The 17290-nt window shown below is 45.1% G+C and overlaps 1 protein-coding gene across 4 annotated transcripts in view; it reads right to left on the bottom strand.

Moving 5' to 3' along the window:
• Window positions 1–311: 311 nt before the first annotated feature.
• ABHD12 (abhydrolase domain containing 12, lysophospholipase) overlaps window positions 312–17290 on the bottom strand; it is a 47282-nt gene continuing 30303 nt past the window's right edge. For all 4 annotated transcript variants that reach the window (XM_037405968.1, XM_037405965.1, XM_037405966.1 and 1 more), the window contains 10 exons: window positions 16244–16363; window positions 13386–13416; window positions 8132–8177; window positions 6725–6854; window positions 5218–5255; window positions 4942–5021; window positions 4047–4129; window positions 3230–3308; window positions 2810–2937; window positions 312–2297 (listed from right to left, as the gene is read on the bottom strand). In XM_037405968.1, coding sequence (XP_037261865.1) covers window positions 2258–2297; window positions 2810–2937; window positions 3230–3308; window positions 4047–4129; window positions 4942–5021; window positions 5218–5255; window positions 6725–6854; window positions 8132–8177; window positions 13386–13416; window positions 16244–16363 — 775 coding nt within the window. In that variant the 3' untranslated portion in view covers window positions 312–2257. The remainder of the gene's footprint in view (window positions 2298–2809; window positions 2938–3229; window positions 3309–4046; window positions 4130–4941; window positions 5022–5217; window positions 5256–6724; window positions 6855–8131; window positions 8178–13385; window positions 13417–16243; window positions 16364–17290) is intronic.

A 17290-nucleotide genomic window follows, 5' to 3' on the forward strand; every position in this document is an offset into this window, starting at 1 on the left:
TACAGTGCTGGCTTTGCCCTGCAAATGGTACACAGGGCTCCCGTGCTAGAAATACCACGGGCAGCTCCCCTTTCCCCCTTCCCCAGTGGGGAAGCAGAGCCTTGGCTGCAGCCAGACTACAGGCACAGACCCACCAGGCTCCAGAAGAGCTGCTCACCCAGACCTGGCAGCAGTCACAAAGACTTGCCCAGTCCCAGCTGCGAGCTCATCTCCCATGCACAACCCTACCACAGCCCTGCCACACACCCAGCTGACCTGCCCAGCTGGGGGGGAAAAAAAAAAGTGTCCCAGAAACTGCCAGGTAATACAGGTGAAGCTGAAGTGATCAGCAGTCAATGCCTTTATTAAAACTACACCACTTTCAGATAAACATTTCAGTTTAATTTTCCAGACATATCACTGGCCTACTAATGGGAATGGCGGTGTTGGGATCACCAACACCAGCAGTTCCCGTGCTGGACCCTCAGCTCTGTCACGTGGGAGGAAGGCAGCCCCGCCAGCCTCCGGCTCGAGCTGCGCTGTGCCCCAAGCCAGCTGCCAGCAGCAGCATGAGCTGGAATATGCACGTCACTCTCCAGAGCCAAGTAAGTGTTTCTCTTCCGTCAGTGCAATAAATACAAGTGCGTCAAACATAATTTAAGTGGCACAGTTAGCTTATGAGTATCGTGGGTCAGAAACCTCAGGGACAACCACGCTATGGCAGAAGAATCTCAGTACAAGAACAAGGTACTGTCTGCTTTGCAACTAGTATGAGCCTGCAGATACAACATGGATACATGCTGAGCAGTTTACACTATGCTGTACACCCCTGAATAGACTCTTCGGGCAGCACAATTCACTCTGAGCACTAGTGACTAAACCCACAGCACCTGGTATTGTCTATATAGCCTGATGGGGGCAGGGCCAGGTCCCCAGCTGCACACCACAGAGCCAGCGTATGACCCTCTCTCATCTCAGCGTGCAGCTTGCTAATGGCATAAACCAGCCCCTGTTCTAGCCCCAAGCAGGGCAAGGGCACCCCCAGAACCTCTCCCCGCGGGGGAGGCTCATTTCCCCTTCTGCCTCCCAGACAACATGCTCCGACCCATGGCTGTGAGAGGGGCTGAGAAGTGCTACTGGAAGTGCCTGGGATGCCCAGAGCACAGAAGGGAAGTGGAGGGACACACCAGACTTATTTTTGCATCAAGAACTGCATACCACTGCCTGCTTTTAACTACAGAGGAACAGTGTAGCCACCAGGAACTCGAAAACCTGACCTAAGGAGTTAAAAGGTAGCTGAGGAAAAACCCTGCCTTTCCCACCCAAAGGAAGCACATGTCTGTCTGGGTATGCACAGGGAGAATGGAAGACAACCATTCCCATATCCCAGGCCCACATTTGTGGAAGGGGGAGATCAAGCAAAAAAGTAATCTCACACTTTCCAGCTTAAACTCCCAAGTCTGCAATTCATCTACCTAAGTCACTTCAGTCCTAATAGGAAGTGCATGTGAAAAAGGGGAGGACCTCCACAGAGGATAGCAGGGATGGGAGCAGAAGTGATGATCAGAAGGAAAAAGGTACAGAAAAAAGGGCACTAACATTTTCCAATAAACAGATGTTTGAAAAGGAAGGACAAAAAAAAAATCTTTCATTTTATTTCCAAATGTGTGTGATTAGCCCAACGCTTGCAACACATCGTGATTGAAGAGCTAAATAAAAGTCTCTCCCACCACCTGCGTATCTTCTGTGTATTTGTAAATACAACCACTTAGCAAAAAGGAAAGGCAAAACATGTACTTCCTAGAAAAAGAACACCTCAAACTCAAGCAAGACAACTGTGGTATGAAGACACGGCAAAAGCCATTCGCCTACAAATGAGTCTCTACGTGATTCAAAAACAGCAGCAGTGTTTAAAAATGAAAGAAACACCCTTGGTCATGACACACGTGTCCTAGGAATGTCTGTCCTCAGTGGTACCACGCTGCATCTGCCAGGCTTTGTTGTGCTTACATTTTTCACCGTTTGGTACTGGCTCCTGGGCTGTTACCACCCATCCATCCATGTCAAAAAAGAAGCCAACAACTTCTTTCTTCTACCATCACGGATGTCGATGCCGGGAGCTGGAGTTGCCAAGGGTACGCATCAGGACCAGAATGGGAATCCCTGACCTCCTCTAGTGCCAGGGATAGAATAATGGCAGGTTGACCAACAGGGAGGGGGGAGGAAAGACAGAGATGAAGGAAAGAAAGGAAAATCTCTGCTGTCAAGCAGCCAGTCTTCAGTGATGATGCTCATGTTCAGATTTTCCGAGGAATTCCCTAGGAAAGGAAATGACACAGAAGTGACACTCAGCTCTCCCACACCCTGGTGGCATGCTGCAGCCTGCAAGTCTTCCCATTCCCCTAGCAAATATCAGGGCTTGTGCATTTGCAGCTACAGGCAACAGCACCAAGCTTTGTTCTCACCCATCAGCAGCTCCCACTAGAAGAGGCAAGCAGAAGTAGCTGCTCTGCAAACAACTCCTCCAGAGCATGCAGCTTACAGCAAAGATGAGCCAGAAAGGAGAACTGCTCCCAGCCTTCCGTACCTTCCCTTCCCAAAACCTGCTTTGCAGGGAGGTGGAGAGCTCTGACTTTGTGCTAAGCCAGCCCAAGGATCTCAGCCACACCAGAGACCAGAGGGTATCCAGCTGCCCAGAAGAGCTGCCCAACACAGGCACCTGTTACACATCTAAGAGAGATCCTGGGAGCATGTCAGAGCATGCCCCAAGGCCCCATGCCCCAGCCCCATGCCCAAGCCAGAGGACACCCCGGTTTAGCTGGGCTGTTACCGCAGTATTCGAGGTAGCTCTGGACTCCTGTAGATGTACTTGTGCCGGTAGCCAAGGTCTGTGTGGAATGGAACAAACTGCACCTTGTAGTCTCGGAAACTCCGTGACGTTGCAGCAATGTTGTAAAGCTGAGTCCAAGGGGAGGCAGGTGAGGGACACATGTCATTCCAAACCAGAGCCACCCCTACCAAACCAGCACCCCTCTCAGCTGGGCAGCTGGACCTGGCTTGACCAGCTTTGCTAGCTCTAGCTCCGTTTCATATTGATTTGCCATCTCCAACACCACAGAATCTGTAGTCCCTGTGGTCTATGTGTTTCTACACATACCTTCCCACTGCTGACTTTTTGCCTGGCTGGAATATCATTCTATCCACACCGCTTCCTCCCACCAGATCAGTTTGCAGAGCTACATGTGTATACCTTCTTTCCCAGCTGAAATGGTACCACTGGGTCATCCTCAGCATGAAGGATGAGTAGGGAGCATGAAATGTATTTCACACTGTAAAAGAGAAAACAACACCATAAAAGCTCAGAGCAATCCCATCATTCTCTACCATCAACATACTTTGACTTTCAAGGAAACTGCAATGACAAACTTGTCCTGTGGGTCATTAACTGCAGTTCAGATCTTGAAAACCCTATTATCTGACCACCATTCATTTGATCTATATAAAATTTACTAGTGAAAGGCATCCTCATAAAAGCTACTTGCTGCCTAGACTAGAGAAAAGTGCCTCACCCTGCTGCACAGCATCATCCTCCCAAGGTCTGGTTTGGTTTCAGTACTGCAAACCAAACTCACAAATGCTCAGGCTCTTGAATGAAAGGCTCAGTGAAAAAAAAACCCCATGTTGTTACACACAGGGTAGCTTATGCAAATGTACAACAGAGAAATCTTCCCAAACCTTCAGTGTCCCAATGATACTGTTTAACATGTAACGTACATTTGAAAAGCATAAATCCCATGGACCAAACCAGCATATCCCTGAGAAGTCTGTGCTCTGTTGTTTGCACCTGTCCTTATTAAGAACAATTAAAAAAGGAAGAGCTCCACAGTGCAAAGCTGTGCTGTACTAGGGCTGTGAGAGTGACTGAAATCCCTTCAGCAAGTGTAACAAAAAAAAAAAAAAAAAAAAAAAAAAAAGAAGTCAGGAGTGCAGTCTAATGTCTATCCTCCTTGATGCTTGCCATGGCTCACTGCAGCCACAGCTGAAACTCCGACAAAGAGGGAACTCACTTCTCATCATTTGCAAATTTAATTCCACTTGTCGTGATGGGGTCAAGGAAGAACCAGTCAAAGCCAGGGAAGTATCTGTATATCTGAGAGGAAAAATTTGAGTTAGTGGCAGGCACCAGCAGGACAGTTATACAAACAGCAGTAACGGGGCAGGTCACTACCACCCCAGTAACATCCCTCAGCTGCTGGCTGCACTTTCTGCAGTGAGATGGTCCATGTTTCCACCAGCATTATTTTTCCTCTCCTGTTTCAGGCCCATCTCATCAGCCTGCTCAGGAGCAGGCTCTCTAGATGCTTGTATGGTCCAGCTCTCTATGTATCGTGCTGTTGCTGGCAACAGTCTTCCTGAAAGAGGGGTTTATCCCAGGGCAACTCACCAACCGGGCCACATCCAACACCCAGTCTGGTGTCTGCCCAGCTCAAAGCCAACTCACAGCCATGCCAGATGGAAGAGATGGCCACATCAGAATGAACTCATCAGGGAAACCATGCAAGCACAAAGAGGCCACATGGATGGGGCAGTGACCACGAAAAGCCCAGCTTTGCCATCGCTTTGCTTGCAGCCCACAGAATAGCCTCCTGCAACAAAGAAGCTACAACACAAAAGGAAAGGGCTGCCCATTGCTGAGAGCAGAATCTATATTCCCCTCTATATTTACTGCCCCTTCTGATCACGGTTTCTGTTTTCTTTGAGCAGGCTTCACACATGGCTCTGGTACTGCTTACTGTACTGTGTTCCCAGGAGCTGCCTTAAGTGCAGCTCTTTGCCCCTGACGCTTATAAGTATCACTGCTGCCCCACAAGTCATGCAGTTAGCTCAGTTACATCACATCTGAAGGTTAATTTCTAAGCATACAGTTACAAGTCACTAGTGTGAGAGCCACTGTGTACTTGCCACAGAAAAGGGGTGACTTCGCGCCTCCTCCCGTATGTTCGTGAATGGAGATTCCAGGATCAGGGCATCCGGGGGCGTTTCTGAAAAGCCAAAGGCAATGTGCTGAAATGCAGGGGTGCAGACAGAGAGCCAGCAAGGTCAGCATCTGCCTTATAAGAGCAGCTGCCAACATGGTGTGCCAAGAACAGCCTTGTCACAACCGCAAACTTATGTGGAAATCTGGGATGCCAGCAGGACCCGGGCTGGGTGGGAAGAGCACCCACCCGCCAGACTTACCTCTCTCACAAAGGCGCCTCACAAGATTTGTTGCAACCCTGTAAAGAAGAACAATGAGCATTTAATCTGGCGCAGGCCCTCTGCAAAGCACCAAGCTCTAGCAGTAGTAGGTGGCAGAGGTACAACTCAACTGCCATAATGTCGACCCCTCTCACTGTCTGAGGTCTGGACAGCCAGCCCACAATGGCTTGGGCTCTCACAGGTCTCCCATACCCCAGCTGTCTCAAATGGCATCAGGTGACAGCACTTAGGTAAGCAAACAAGTCCAAAGAAACAGCACACTTAGAAGAACCTCCTTTAAGGTGGCTCTCAGGCTCCCAGCAGATCTGCAGCAGTGTGACATAGCCTCTTATCCCAAGACCACAAAGGCTGAGCAAGAAAGAGGGAATGCAGGAGTATGGGCAGAGGGGTGCTGTGTTCCAGGCAGCTGGCGCGCAGTGTCCCAGGGTGACATTGCAAAGAGCTTCCATAGCTGGGTCAGAAAGCAGCAAGGTCTCCCTCATGTACCTCCCTAATGGGACAGGGATAGTTCCAAAGTTGCTGAATCCTCCAAGCACAGTATATTTCAAAAACCTCAAACTCTAGGCTGGCTACAGTCACCAGGGAACTCAGCTGGGGACCAGACTCCCAGGCCACTCAGATTGCAGTGCACTGGGAAATATCATGAACACACTCTGACCCAACAAGGGAACCTGGACATAGCAAAAATATAGAGGAAGAGCCAAAGTCTTTGCCTTCTTACAAGCAAAGCATGATGTTTAGTATCACAACAACGAAGAGACACTATCCTGAAATACCTCCATGTCCAAGCAACACATTTGTTGGACAGCAAGGCAAGCTGTTGTGGTCTCAAAACAGTTCAATCTGCACACAGCACAACTCAAAAGTCACTCTTGTGTCTGCCCTCTGCTCCTCCGCAGATCAAGGGTGTAAGAGTACATGCTGTGGGCCTACTGAACACGACCCACCTCCAGACAGCACTGGAAAGGAAAATTAAAAACACCTGACACTGAACTTCCCTGTGCCAGGCATGATCACATATGTCGCAGATGGCCAACAGCGTAGTCATGCAGGCACGTGCAAGATTACACACAGCATGGTTGTTGGGACAGGAGGAAAACGTTTTTTAAGGGCAATTCACGTACACGTGCAGCTGGTCCAAAATACTCTTTCAGAGTACCAGAGAAGCCTGTTCTGCTCTGAAGGACACAGAGGTTCACCAGAAGACATCAGTGCAGCACCACTCGGTCAATCTGCATTATATAACTCTGTCTTTTTTTGAGCATAACCTTCTGGGCAACAGAAGTTCAAGATCAATTCCTGCATAGTCATTCACTGTAGCCCTCCTCCCACTGTAGAGAGCAAAGGGGAAGCTAATCTGTAGCAATTATGCCACAGACTCAAAGCCAAGACAGCCTGGGGACAATGGCAAACAGCACCTTCATTCAAGGTCAGTTGTTTAGTGTTTTTCAGACGCTGCTAAGTCCCGCTGAGATTAGATGCTTACCCTGTGCCCAAGGAGTGTCCCCATACATAGACAGGGTTGTCTCCACTTCTTGCTTTTATCCAGTCAAAGACATGAAGGGCGTCGTAGGTCATTCCCCTCTCTGACGGGCTGCCTATCGAATCACCCCAGCCTGAAAAACAAATAGCCCCTCTGATAATTGTACAAACTGGTCAAAGCCAGCCAGCTTTTCCCATGCAGACCCATCCACAACTGCAAAGGGACCCAAGACATGGACAGTTTCTGCTTATTTCACTGTGCACCTCTACAATTGGGGCTGAAAGTCCTGACTGATCTGCAGTCATTTAAACAAGGTAACTGCTGCCTGCCAAGGAGTTTTTGTGGATTTAGTCAACAACAAAAATAAAAGCTGGATCTCAAACACTGCCACACTGTGTGCTTGCACATAACCATCTGCAACAGCTCAGCTCCCAAACCTTAGTTGCTTTTGCATGTGTGTAACTAATTTGTCAGTGGAGTGTCTAGCAGCAGCAGAACTGGATGCTTAGGGTCAAAAAACCGAGCACATTTCACAAAACTGTTATAACATCAGTTTGTCCATGCTGTTCGATCAATGCCCTCAAGCAATTTTCCACTGACTCCTGACTGTTTTGGCTCTATCGCTATTGCAGCATGTCTACACACCTTACATTAAGCAGCAAGCATCCCACATCCCTTCTGATACCTAATAAGCAGCCAGAAAAGCAGCTGCCAGCAGGACTGAAAAACAGGGCAAGCTCCTACAAATAAACCTCTCCCGGATGTCTTCTTGATAAAAACACAACAGATTAATTGCTTTCCTGGATCTCCAGTGGCATTACACTGCAGCATGGCTTAAGTACTAAGAAGGGAGAAAAAGAGCAGCAGATGCATGACTGCTGGTGGCACAGAGTTGTAAAACAGTCACGACTTCTGCCAAGGACATTACCAACTGTCAGCAAGTCATTTTCTCTGTGTCTTACCTATCGGCTTTTAAAAAAGAAGTGCAGCTTCAGTTCTCTGTGAGACCTCAGGAAAGTCAATTAGATCATATCAAAAAGACTACATATAGGCAAGTTTGCCACCTGGAGGATGCCTTAACTGGATGCTGTGACAGTTTACATGCCTGGCTCACCCTCTGCTCTGTAGCTGCCAAATTAGCAAGCCCTCTGCATGAGGGCAGATAGAAGCCAATCCACAGAGCCGGACATCAAGAAGCTGTGCTACACAGGAAGGCACTGGAAAGAAATTTCTGGAAGTCCTTTGGATACCCATGACGAAAAAAAGAAGCAATAACCACACCTAATTAGCTGGCAGCAAGTATTTATAAATCAACAGCTCCACTGAGATCCAAAAAAAAGAGCAACTTCTTTGTTGCTTCTACAGAAAGAGATATTTAAAAGTGTTTCATAATAAAAGAAGCCCACATACCTCGATAATCAAACGTGACCACATGGTACCCGAGGGAGCTGAGAACCTAGAGGGCAGAGAAACATGCAGAAAATCATCTCAGAGACTTGCACAGCTTCTGCCTCAGGCCAAGGTGCAGGGATCCAATTTATAGCATTATCAGCCTGACATGGTAGAGTGACAACTTACAGCTTTTTAGTGTAGCAGGCACTGGGCTTTTCAAAACACTAGTTATTCTCAGCCTGCTGATTTTACTCCATTTGTTTCCTAGACCTTGTATCGGGCTATTTTAGACATTGATTCTTCCTTTAACAACTTTGGCCTTAGGATCCACAAATATCCTGTTTCCCCTACAAACATGTTCAGGTTTTCCAGTGAAACAGTACAACTGCTTCAATTTACGTTATTCAAAATGGCACGAATGTTAACATAACATGTAAGAGCCCGCTTCAGGTCTCAGAAGGCTTAAACATATACATCCAAAGCATGCAATTGCTCTGTCACAAAGATTTAAGTTGCAGTCAATGGTAATCCTAACAAAATCTGTTAAAAGCAAGTGAAATGTTAGATCAACGTGCTTGGGAAAAGTGCCTTGGTAAACACAGTGCTAGCATTCCAAGCTACCATTGCTCAGTACAAACCAAACAGGTCTACAGTAGATTAAAAAAAACAACAAAAAGTCAGAAAAAGATTAAAATGTTGTTGCTTTCACATGATACATGACTAAAAAAAGCAATCTCAGTATTACACTATATTCTAAACCTTCTAATGGGCAAAAGGAAATCATCTCGTATGTAAAACCAAAACTATTTCTAGTGTAATTGAAATCTTGATAACCTGAACAATTACGTTCAGTTCTCAATTAGTACATTAAAAAAAAAAGGGGGCGGGGGAGAAAAAGAGGATAACATGGAAAAGAGGGGTTATTCAGTTAAGGTGGCTACTCAGCTCCTTTGCTGAGGGGACTGTGATGGTTTCTCCCACTTCCCTCTAGGATCCATCCAGGGCTAGTTTTCATCCATTTCAGACACGCACTGGATGTTTCTTTCTCTTCACTGGTCTGATCTGGGATGTAACATGAAATCACACTTTACAGGGCATGTTCAACATACATTGGACACATTGTCTTCGTTACCTCTAAACCCATTTTTGCTCAGCTCCCAAGTCTGCATCTCTTTAGCTGACCACTGGCAGGTTGTGAACAGCCCAGGGCCATCTGGAGTCAGCCTGTGCCTTGCTCCATGCACACTCATAACTGCGTTCCTCTGCAATGCCCCCTGTGTCCCCTGCTCCAGAGTTGCTGCTGTCATACCAGGCCTGTGCTCCTCTACACTATGCTGGGTGCCATCAGTGTTTCCTTTGACACGGAGTAACTGTATCTGTAACTTGTACACAAAAACATTACAGCGGTTTTCTCTACAACACTATCTGCATGTGAAGTGTTACTATCTGTAGCGTAGATATAGCTATGCCGTGTATTTATACAAAGCTCAGCAAAAGTAAAACCAGCTAGCCAGTGGCCACCTGTTTGTTAGACAATTGCTTTTATGGCTAAACAAGCTCAAAACAGTGCACCTGGGTGCTCCAAAGCAAGGTCAGAAGAAGCCTTACAAGCCTCAGCCATCTAACCAGCTGTGGTAATCCTATACACACTGGGTCACAAGGCTGCAGTTTTGCTTTTTGACAGTCCACCAACTGCAGGCTATCACTCACTAGCCCAGCTAGGATACTGCAGACCCTCCTGTGGCTCAAGGCTTCTCACCAGGATCAAGCAATGGATTTTCTCTGAGTGTTTACCCTGCCAGTGTGCCTCCTGATAGCCGGCACAGGTCTGAGGGCAGTACATAGGTCTTCACTGTAATGTACTGCCATTACTCAGTTGCTGCATGCTTGATTTTACAGCCAATGCAGCTCGCGCAAAGACTAAAATTGCTATGAAGATGACAACTACAGGATGCAAAGACAAATTCAAAACCCCTGCAATGGCAGGACACCATTCTCGAGGTCACTGCAGGCCAGAGCAGTGCTTGGTGGTTTGGACAGCACAGTGCCGCGGCAAATCGGGTACCTGCTGGTTGCGTAACATTCACTACCTTCAGGGCTCACTGCACCACAAGCTGGACTTCCAGTGTTAACAGCTGGGTTAGTATTTGTTGCAATTTTTTAAATGACACACCTAGTGGTACTAGGACTATCGCAGCATACAACTGCAATGATACCTGTAAGCTGAGCGTTACCTTCTAAAGGAATAGTATAATTTTAACCTTAATGGCTTACATAGATATTGGGTGGAGTTATAAACAATTAGACAATTTACTATAATTTGGGGGCACACAGTGATGCATACAAGTAAAAATGGAGCTTACACTGACAACTGACACCTGACTGGAAATTGAGAAAGCATCTCCATTGTCCCACTCAGATCTAAATGGTCATCTGAAGATGTAAAGCCAGTAACTTCACGTATGTATCACAGTTTGCTCTGCTGCTTTCTGCTTCCCACACACACAATAACATGTTACATCATGTTCACCCTTGCTGCACTCAGTTGTGTTATTTCTTGGCACTAGCCATAGGGTTATGCTATTCTACTACCCTTTTTTAATGCCATTTTCCCACTAACAGTTATTTGGCATTTATATTAGCAGATGCAACTGCAACAGCTTCAAAGTCACTCAGAGCTTCTTTGATTTTTGCTGTTCAGCTCTCTTAAGCAATTCCTGTTTCTCTTTCTTTGGCTCCAGATCCTTCAGTGGGGTTCCCTTGGAGGTGACAAGGTCCATACTGTGTGCACTTCAGAGCAAAGGCCCTTCACAGGGCCTTATGCAGTTGTTCCACTCCAGCATCTGCACTCACATGTTACCATTTCTTCCAACATCCTCTTGCAAATAACTATGCCAACATCACAGAGAGACGTCGTTATGTATATACAACAGCACAGTATAGAATACCACTGCAACCCAGGTAACAAGAGCAGAATAATCAGGTAAAATATTAATTAACAAATTAGGTGCTGCAGGACAGCTGTTTCCATCAGAATCACTATATACCATTTTTTAATATGCTCACTTACCTAATGGACCCCCTGACTGGACATGTAGCACCCGAAGTTCCTTCTTGCAAAGTCTGGTTTTCAGCTTTTACAGTGCTATTTTACTGCTAGTATCTCATGCAAGCTAGTCTTTTCCAGGCAATTAAAAAATTATTTAACCTGTTGACAGTTTACCTATCTTCTATACATGTTTATGTGTTGGCTGCATTGGCAACGTCTCTTCTTAATAACAAATAAATGCACTTTTAATTAGCAGCTGTTACATTTTAAACCAGACTTTTACCATCCCCTGTTTCTTCTTAAAAAATATGCCAAGTTTAACACATCCATTGCAATCATGCACACAGGACTAATGTTTCATTTTCAAAGCCAACTGTATCCCAGTTCCACTACAAACTTTATTATTCAACTGTTCCTTCAACTTCTGTCTGCTTAATTGCTGATAAATAATTAACTGATAATGTTCTCAACTCAAACATTTTTTTTTCTTTTTGATCTCCATCATAGATTTCTTTTGTTTGCACTCATGTATGCTTTGCAGCTGTGTTGTTAGGGTTGGTAACCCCCTCACTCTGGCAACCTACCCCTGCAGCAGAGGAGCATTGCTGCTCACCCCAGGTCACTGTCCCCATGGCAGCTCTGCAGCTCTGCCTTCTTCCACCTGAATATTCACCTTCCCCACCCCCCACCCCACCCCCACCCCCTTCCTGCAGACAGCCCTTCAGCACCTGGTTCTCCCTCTATTTACCTCCTCGGACCATCAGTCTGACCTGCACCTCATACTGGTCCAGCCCCCCAGAGAGGCCTCCAGCTTTCCTTAATCCAAGTCTAAGACCCAAAGCACAGCCCTACCCCCAAATCCTACTGCTCAGCACAGCCAAAAGCAGCAAGGAAGCAGTTCTGGTCAACAGACTTATCAATGATCTGGATGCAGGAGTTGAGTGCATCATTAGCCAGTTTGCTGATGACACCAGACTTGACTCCCTTCAGCGACAAGAAGCCTTGCAGAGGGATCTAAACAGATTGAAGCGTTGGCCAACAATTAATGAGATTAAATTTAACAAGTCTAAAATATGGATTCTGCACCTATGACACAGTCATGCTGGCCACAAGTATAAACTGGGAGGGGAGTAGCTACAGAGCAGCCTTGCAGAAAGGGATCCCGGGGTGCTGGTTGGTAGCAGGCTCACTACAAGTGAGCAGTGTGCCCTGGCAGCCAAGAGGGAAAACCACATTCTGAGTGCAAACACAGCACCACCAGACAGTCAAAAGAGGCAATTATCCCGCTGCATTCAGTATTGGTGCATCCTCACCTTGAGTACTGAGTGCAGTCCTGGGCCCCACGATTTTAGAAGGATGCGAAGGGACTTAAATGTGTCCAGAGGAGGGTAACAAAGTTGGCGAAAGGGCTGGAAGGAGCATCCTGTGTGGAGCAGCTAAAGGCTTTAAGTTTGACTAGTTTGGGAAAAAGGAAGCTGATGGGTGACTTCATTGCTCTATACAGCTTCCTGGAGAGGGGAAGTAGAGAGGGAGATGCTGAGCTCTCCTCCCCGGTATCCAGTGATAAGACATGTAGGAATGGTTCAAAGCTGCGCCAGGGGATGTTTAACTTGGACATTAGGAAACATTTCTTTACCAAGAGCGTGATTAAACACTGGAATGGGCTTCTGAAAGAGGCAGTCCATCCCCCAAGCCTGCCATTGTTTAAAAGGCATTTAAAATGCCCTTAACATGCTTTAACTTTTGGTCAGCCCTGAATTGGTCAGGCAGTTGGACTAAATCATCATTGTAGGTCCCTTCCAACTGAAAATATTCTATTTCATGATTGTGAGTATATACAGACTGGTAACACATCAAAGAATACTCTTAAATGGTACCTTAAATTAGTATACTAGTATAATAAATCAAATTATGGCTGTGATTAAATATAATATTTTTCCCTATAAACTGTGTTATGAAAGTATTCCTGGCAAAGAACCTGGTCAGCTGAGTTGGAGCTGACAGTTAACATCAGCAAGTAAAAGGCCTTTCAAATATCTTCTAATACGGGGAAGTGTGCTCACGGCTTACAGACCCCTCTTCCCATACACACTTCATACCCAGAGGAGACTGAGAGCCCTAAGCTGCACCCCACTGCCAACAGGCGGGTAATGAGCAGTCTTCTGAAGTCTGCACTTCTGATGTGTTAATGTAACTGCTTGGGCAACACAGGTAGCCACTTACCTTGTAAAGCTCCACGCGGTGATCCCCTCCTCTTGCAAAAGTCATTCATGAAGAGAAGGAGGGAAATATACACAAACAAACAAAAAAAAACGAACCACATGTGAACATTTAAGCTTCCAGAAACAGAACTTCCCAATTGCCTCAGGCTTCCAGTTTAACACAAACATGCCAAACATTAGAAACACCATTGAGTGCTTTTTCACAGGCTTCAAGGAGACAGCAAGGCTTTGCTGAGCTAGGACATACTTTTGAAGTCAACCTCTCCCTATAAACCTCTTATCGCAGCAGGTAAAGACAAACTTTTCAAGCCACCCTCCTACCTTTGGGAAAAAAAAGCCATAATACATGCAAAACAGCGTATCCCTGTTGGCTTTGCAGACCTTGCAATTCCTGCCACCAGTGCTTCCCCAGCCAGTAAACCCTGCTCTCCAAGGTGTGATGCTCTCAGCAGAACTCACCACATTAACCCAAGCAGCTGGCCCCTGGATTTTCTCACCTGGCTCCAAGCACAGAGGCAGAAAAGACATGAGCAAAAGACTGAGCAGAGAAAACCAGAATTGAACACTACAATTAAGTCCAGGGGAAGAATCTGCTTTAATGTTTTGGGGTTTTTTGATAAACTGGAATCTGGTCAATAAAATGGAAAGGAGTGTGAATGTGCCATTACATGCTTTAAAATATATCCACAACATGACATGGCTAACCCAAACTTTAGTCTACTCTTGATGTAAAAGTAGATTTACTCTAGCATTCATATGAAAACTCTAAAACATTCACACTATGACTGGTGTAGTCAGTGCAGCCTCTAAATCAAAATGCCACTTTCCAGACCTCCCTCTAAGAACACATGCACTTGCTGGCAAAAAGCTGTCAGCTCCAACGGTACTACAAAATACCCAATGCAGCCAAAACCACTCAGGGCAAAATGCAAGGGGTTGCTTCTAAGTAATTTTGAACGATAGAAGTCTAAAGAAGAAGATACATTTGCTTGAATAGTCACCTTTGACGTGCATACATTGGTGCCTTCACATGCATTCCTCAAAGTGCAACAGAGGGGGATCAAGTAAACATAACATTTTTGCCTCAGTTCCAGACCACTCGGGCAAACCAGAAAGCCGAGGCAGTGCCTTTTACTTATGGTTAATGCAGCCTGTATCAATAAAGCAGCCCTTTGACAAGAGACTGAATACGCAGTGTAGAAACATACAGCAATATATATTTAAGCTGAAATGGCAAAGCCAATACACCTCCAACTTCTCCAATACACAGAGTAAATCAAAATGCAAAATACATAATCGATCCGTATCTCATTCCTTCATCACAGTGGCACCTGAGGGAGCCAAGATTTAAATCTAATCAATATACACATAACAAAGATACCGGTCCCAAATTACCACCATTAAGCTGCAGAATAGCTTCCATTAGTATCATTTGCTACACCAAAGGCAAGAAAACCAAGCGAAGCAGTATTTGAAAAATAATGCAACAATTTGATTAAACCTTGTAATACATCAGCACAAGGAAACAAGGTCTGTTTCCAAAAACCCATTTGTTCATGCATTTCCTGGCTCACAGCATGCATATTCCACAACATGCCCTTGTACCAAAAGAAAACACTGCTAAAACAAAAATTTAGGTGAAAAAGGGCAACATTCCTGCAATGTAAAGGCTAGGAAAACTTCACTACCAGCACAGTTAAAGTTTCTTTGCTTTGCATCATAGAACTTTTATTTCTGCAATGTTTCTGCTCTTGCAGATACCTTTGAGCAGACATCAGCTTCAAAAGAACATGCACTGGCACTCAAAACTTGGAAAGGGGCTGATACGCTTTGTAAGATGCAGATTAGTAAGAAAGAAAACATGTTCTAATAAATGAACTAAAGCACTGTATCATGCAGAGATGTGGCAGTAAGAACATGATTCTGAGAAACATCCAGAAAGTTTCACACTGTTCTAATGTTTTTTAGCATCCAGCAACAAAGCATAGAGAAGCAACCTACTACTTTAGCTGATACACATGGTCAACTATAAAAATACAAATTTTAGAAATGCTCTTATTCCAGACAAATGTCCTGTATGTATGCAACACTTAAATGAAACCAGCACGTTACCTTTCTCTTTCCTTCTGATTTTCCTTCCCTCAGAATGTGTTAACTACTAAAATAAGCTCACAAAAGGAACTGAAAAGTTTATTTAATGCACATCAATCACATATACAGAAGCACTAATACTGTCCCGTGTCTTGATTCAGAGATCACTACACCGAAAAGTACTTCTCCCTACCTGATCTAGCAAGTGTTACAGCCTCTTGGCTTCTAGCAGGCAATTCAAGATAAACTACAATACAGATATTTCTGATAACTGCAATAAACCTATTCCAACATTCAATAAATGGAGAGGCACCATTTCTTAATACACACTTTCCTTTTAAAAGAAAGGGAAAGCACCAAACTGCTTTTAGATACTTTTTTGTTTTAATCACAGAATCATAGAATAGTTTGGGTTGAAAGAGACCTTTAAAGGTCATCTAATCCAACCCCCAATAAGCAGGGACATCTTCAACTAGATGAGGTTGCCAGAGCGCCACATCAAACCTGACCTTGAATGTTTCCAAGGATGGGGCATCTATCACCTCTCTGGGCAACCTGTGCCAGTGCTTCACCACCCTCATTGTACAAACACGCTTCTTCAGATCTGGTCTAAATCTACCCTCTTTTAGTTTAAAACCATTGCCCCTTGTCCTATTGCTACAGGCCCTACTATAAAGTTTGTCCCCATCTTTCTTACCAATGTGTCAAAGCTGTGGCAAGCCAGGAAAACACAGCATGAAACAAAGCCACCACTGTTTTGTGCCTCACCTTGTTCCCGCATTGCCGTGCAAGTAAAGGATTACAGGATGGCTGGAACCCAAAGCATCTTCAAACCACAACTGGTCCTTCCCTCGGGCATTCTTCCATAAGGCTGCAGGGACCGTATGCCTGTGTACAGAAGGAAAATTTATATTGTCCTGCTGCTACTCGGTGGCTACCACTCAGATTTTGAGTTCTGATCAAATCTAACTCAGGATTACACACCTCACACACCCCCTTAACAAAACCGTCATGATTAGCTGACAAATGGCCAAATTTAAAAGGCAGTGGCTAGGGTTATTTCTACATGTTCATGTCCACCACTGTTGCCTTCAAAACCCAAGGCTATGCAAGACATCAAACTTGACAGGCAAAATCAAAGCACAACTACTAAACTTCCTGCTGTTCTTGAGAAGGAATCTCAATTACTCAGCTTTTATGGCACTCAATTACTTCAATTAGCATACTTATATATGATAAACAAAATTCCCAGCTAGGTCAGCAGATATTCAGAATAATCAAAGTCAACTAGTTTTGGAAAGAATGTTTGGTAAGAGGCACATCTGACTCCATAGTCAATCTGAGGAAAAAGAGGGGCTCAGAATCCGATTAAAAGATCATGCACTTTGTTTTCATACACCCGGCTCTTGAAGGTATAACATTTTAGCTGGAAAAGCTACAATCTAGAAGAAACAGGAATTTTTAACTCACAGCTGTTATTCTGTAGGTAATATAGCTGGGCAGCCTGCTAGGAAGAATTCAACACAAGTAGAATGGACAGAGAGGAATGACAGATGGAAGAGAAAGTAGGCATTTAAATTGGATAATTACTTCAGAAGACAACCACTGAAAGAGAGTACATGCTCACAGCGATCTCAAACTGTTGAGACGGAGGCTAGCTTACAGTTGCTGGAAGTAACTTAAGTATTCAGAAGCCTTTCTGCTTGGAAAACAGGCAAACTCCACCTACCACACCTTCCTCCCAGATGTAAAGATCAGAGGACAAACCACCACAAGGGGAACAAAATGTAAAAAGTCTACTTGCATGCATGCAGC

The sequence above is a fragment of the Falco rusticolus genome, chromosome 12 (genome assembly GCF_015220075.1).
Source record: "Falco rusticolus isolate bFalRus1 chromosome 12, bFalRus1.pri, whole genome shotgun sequence".
Classification (NCBI taxonomy): domain Eukaryota; kingdom Metazoa; phylum Chordata; class Aves; order Falconiformes; family Falconidae; genus Falco; species Falco rusticolus.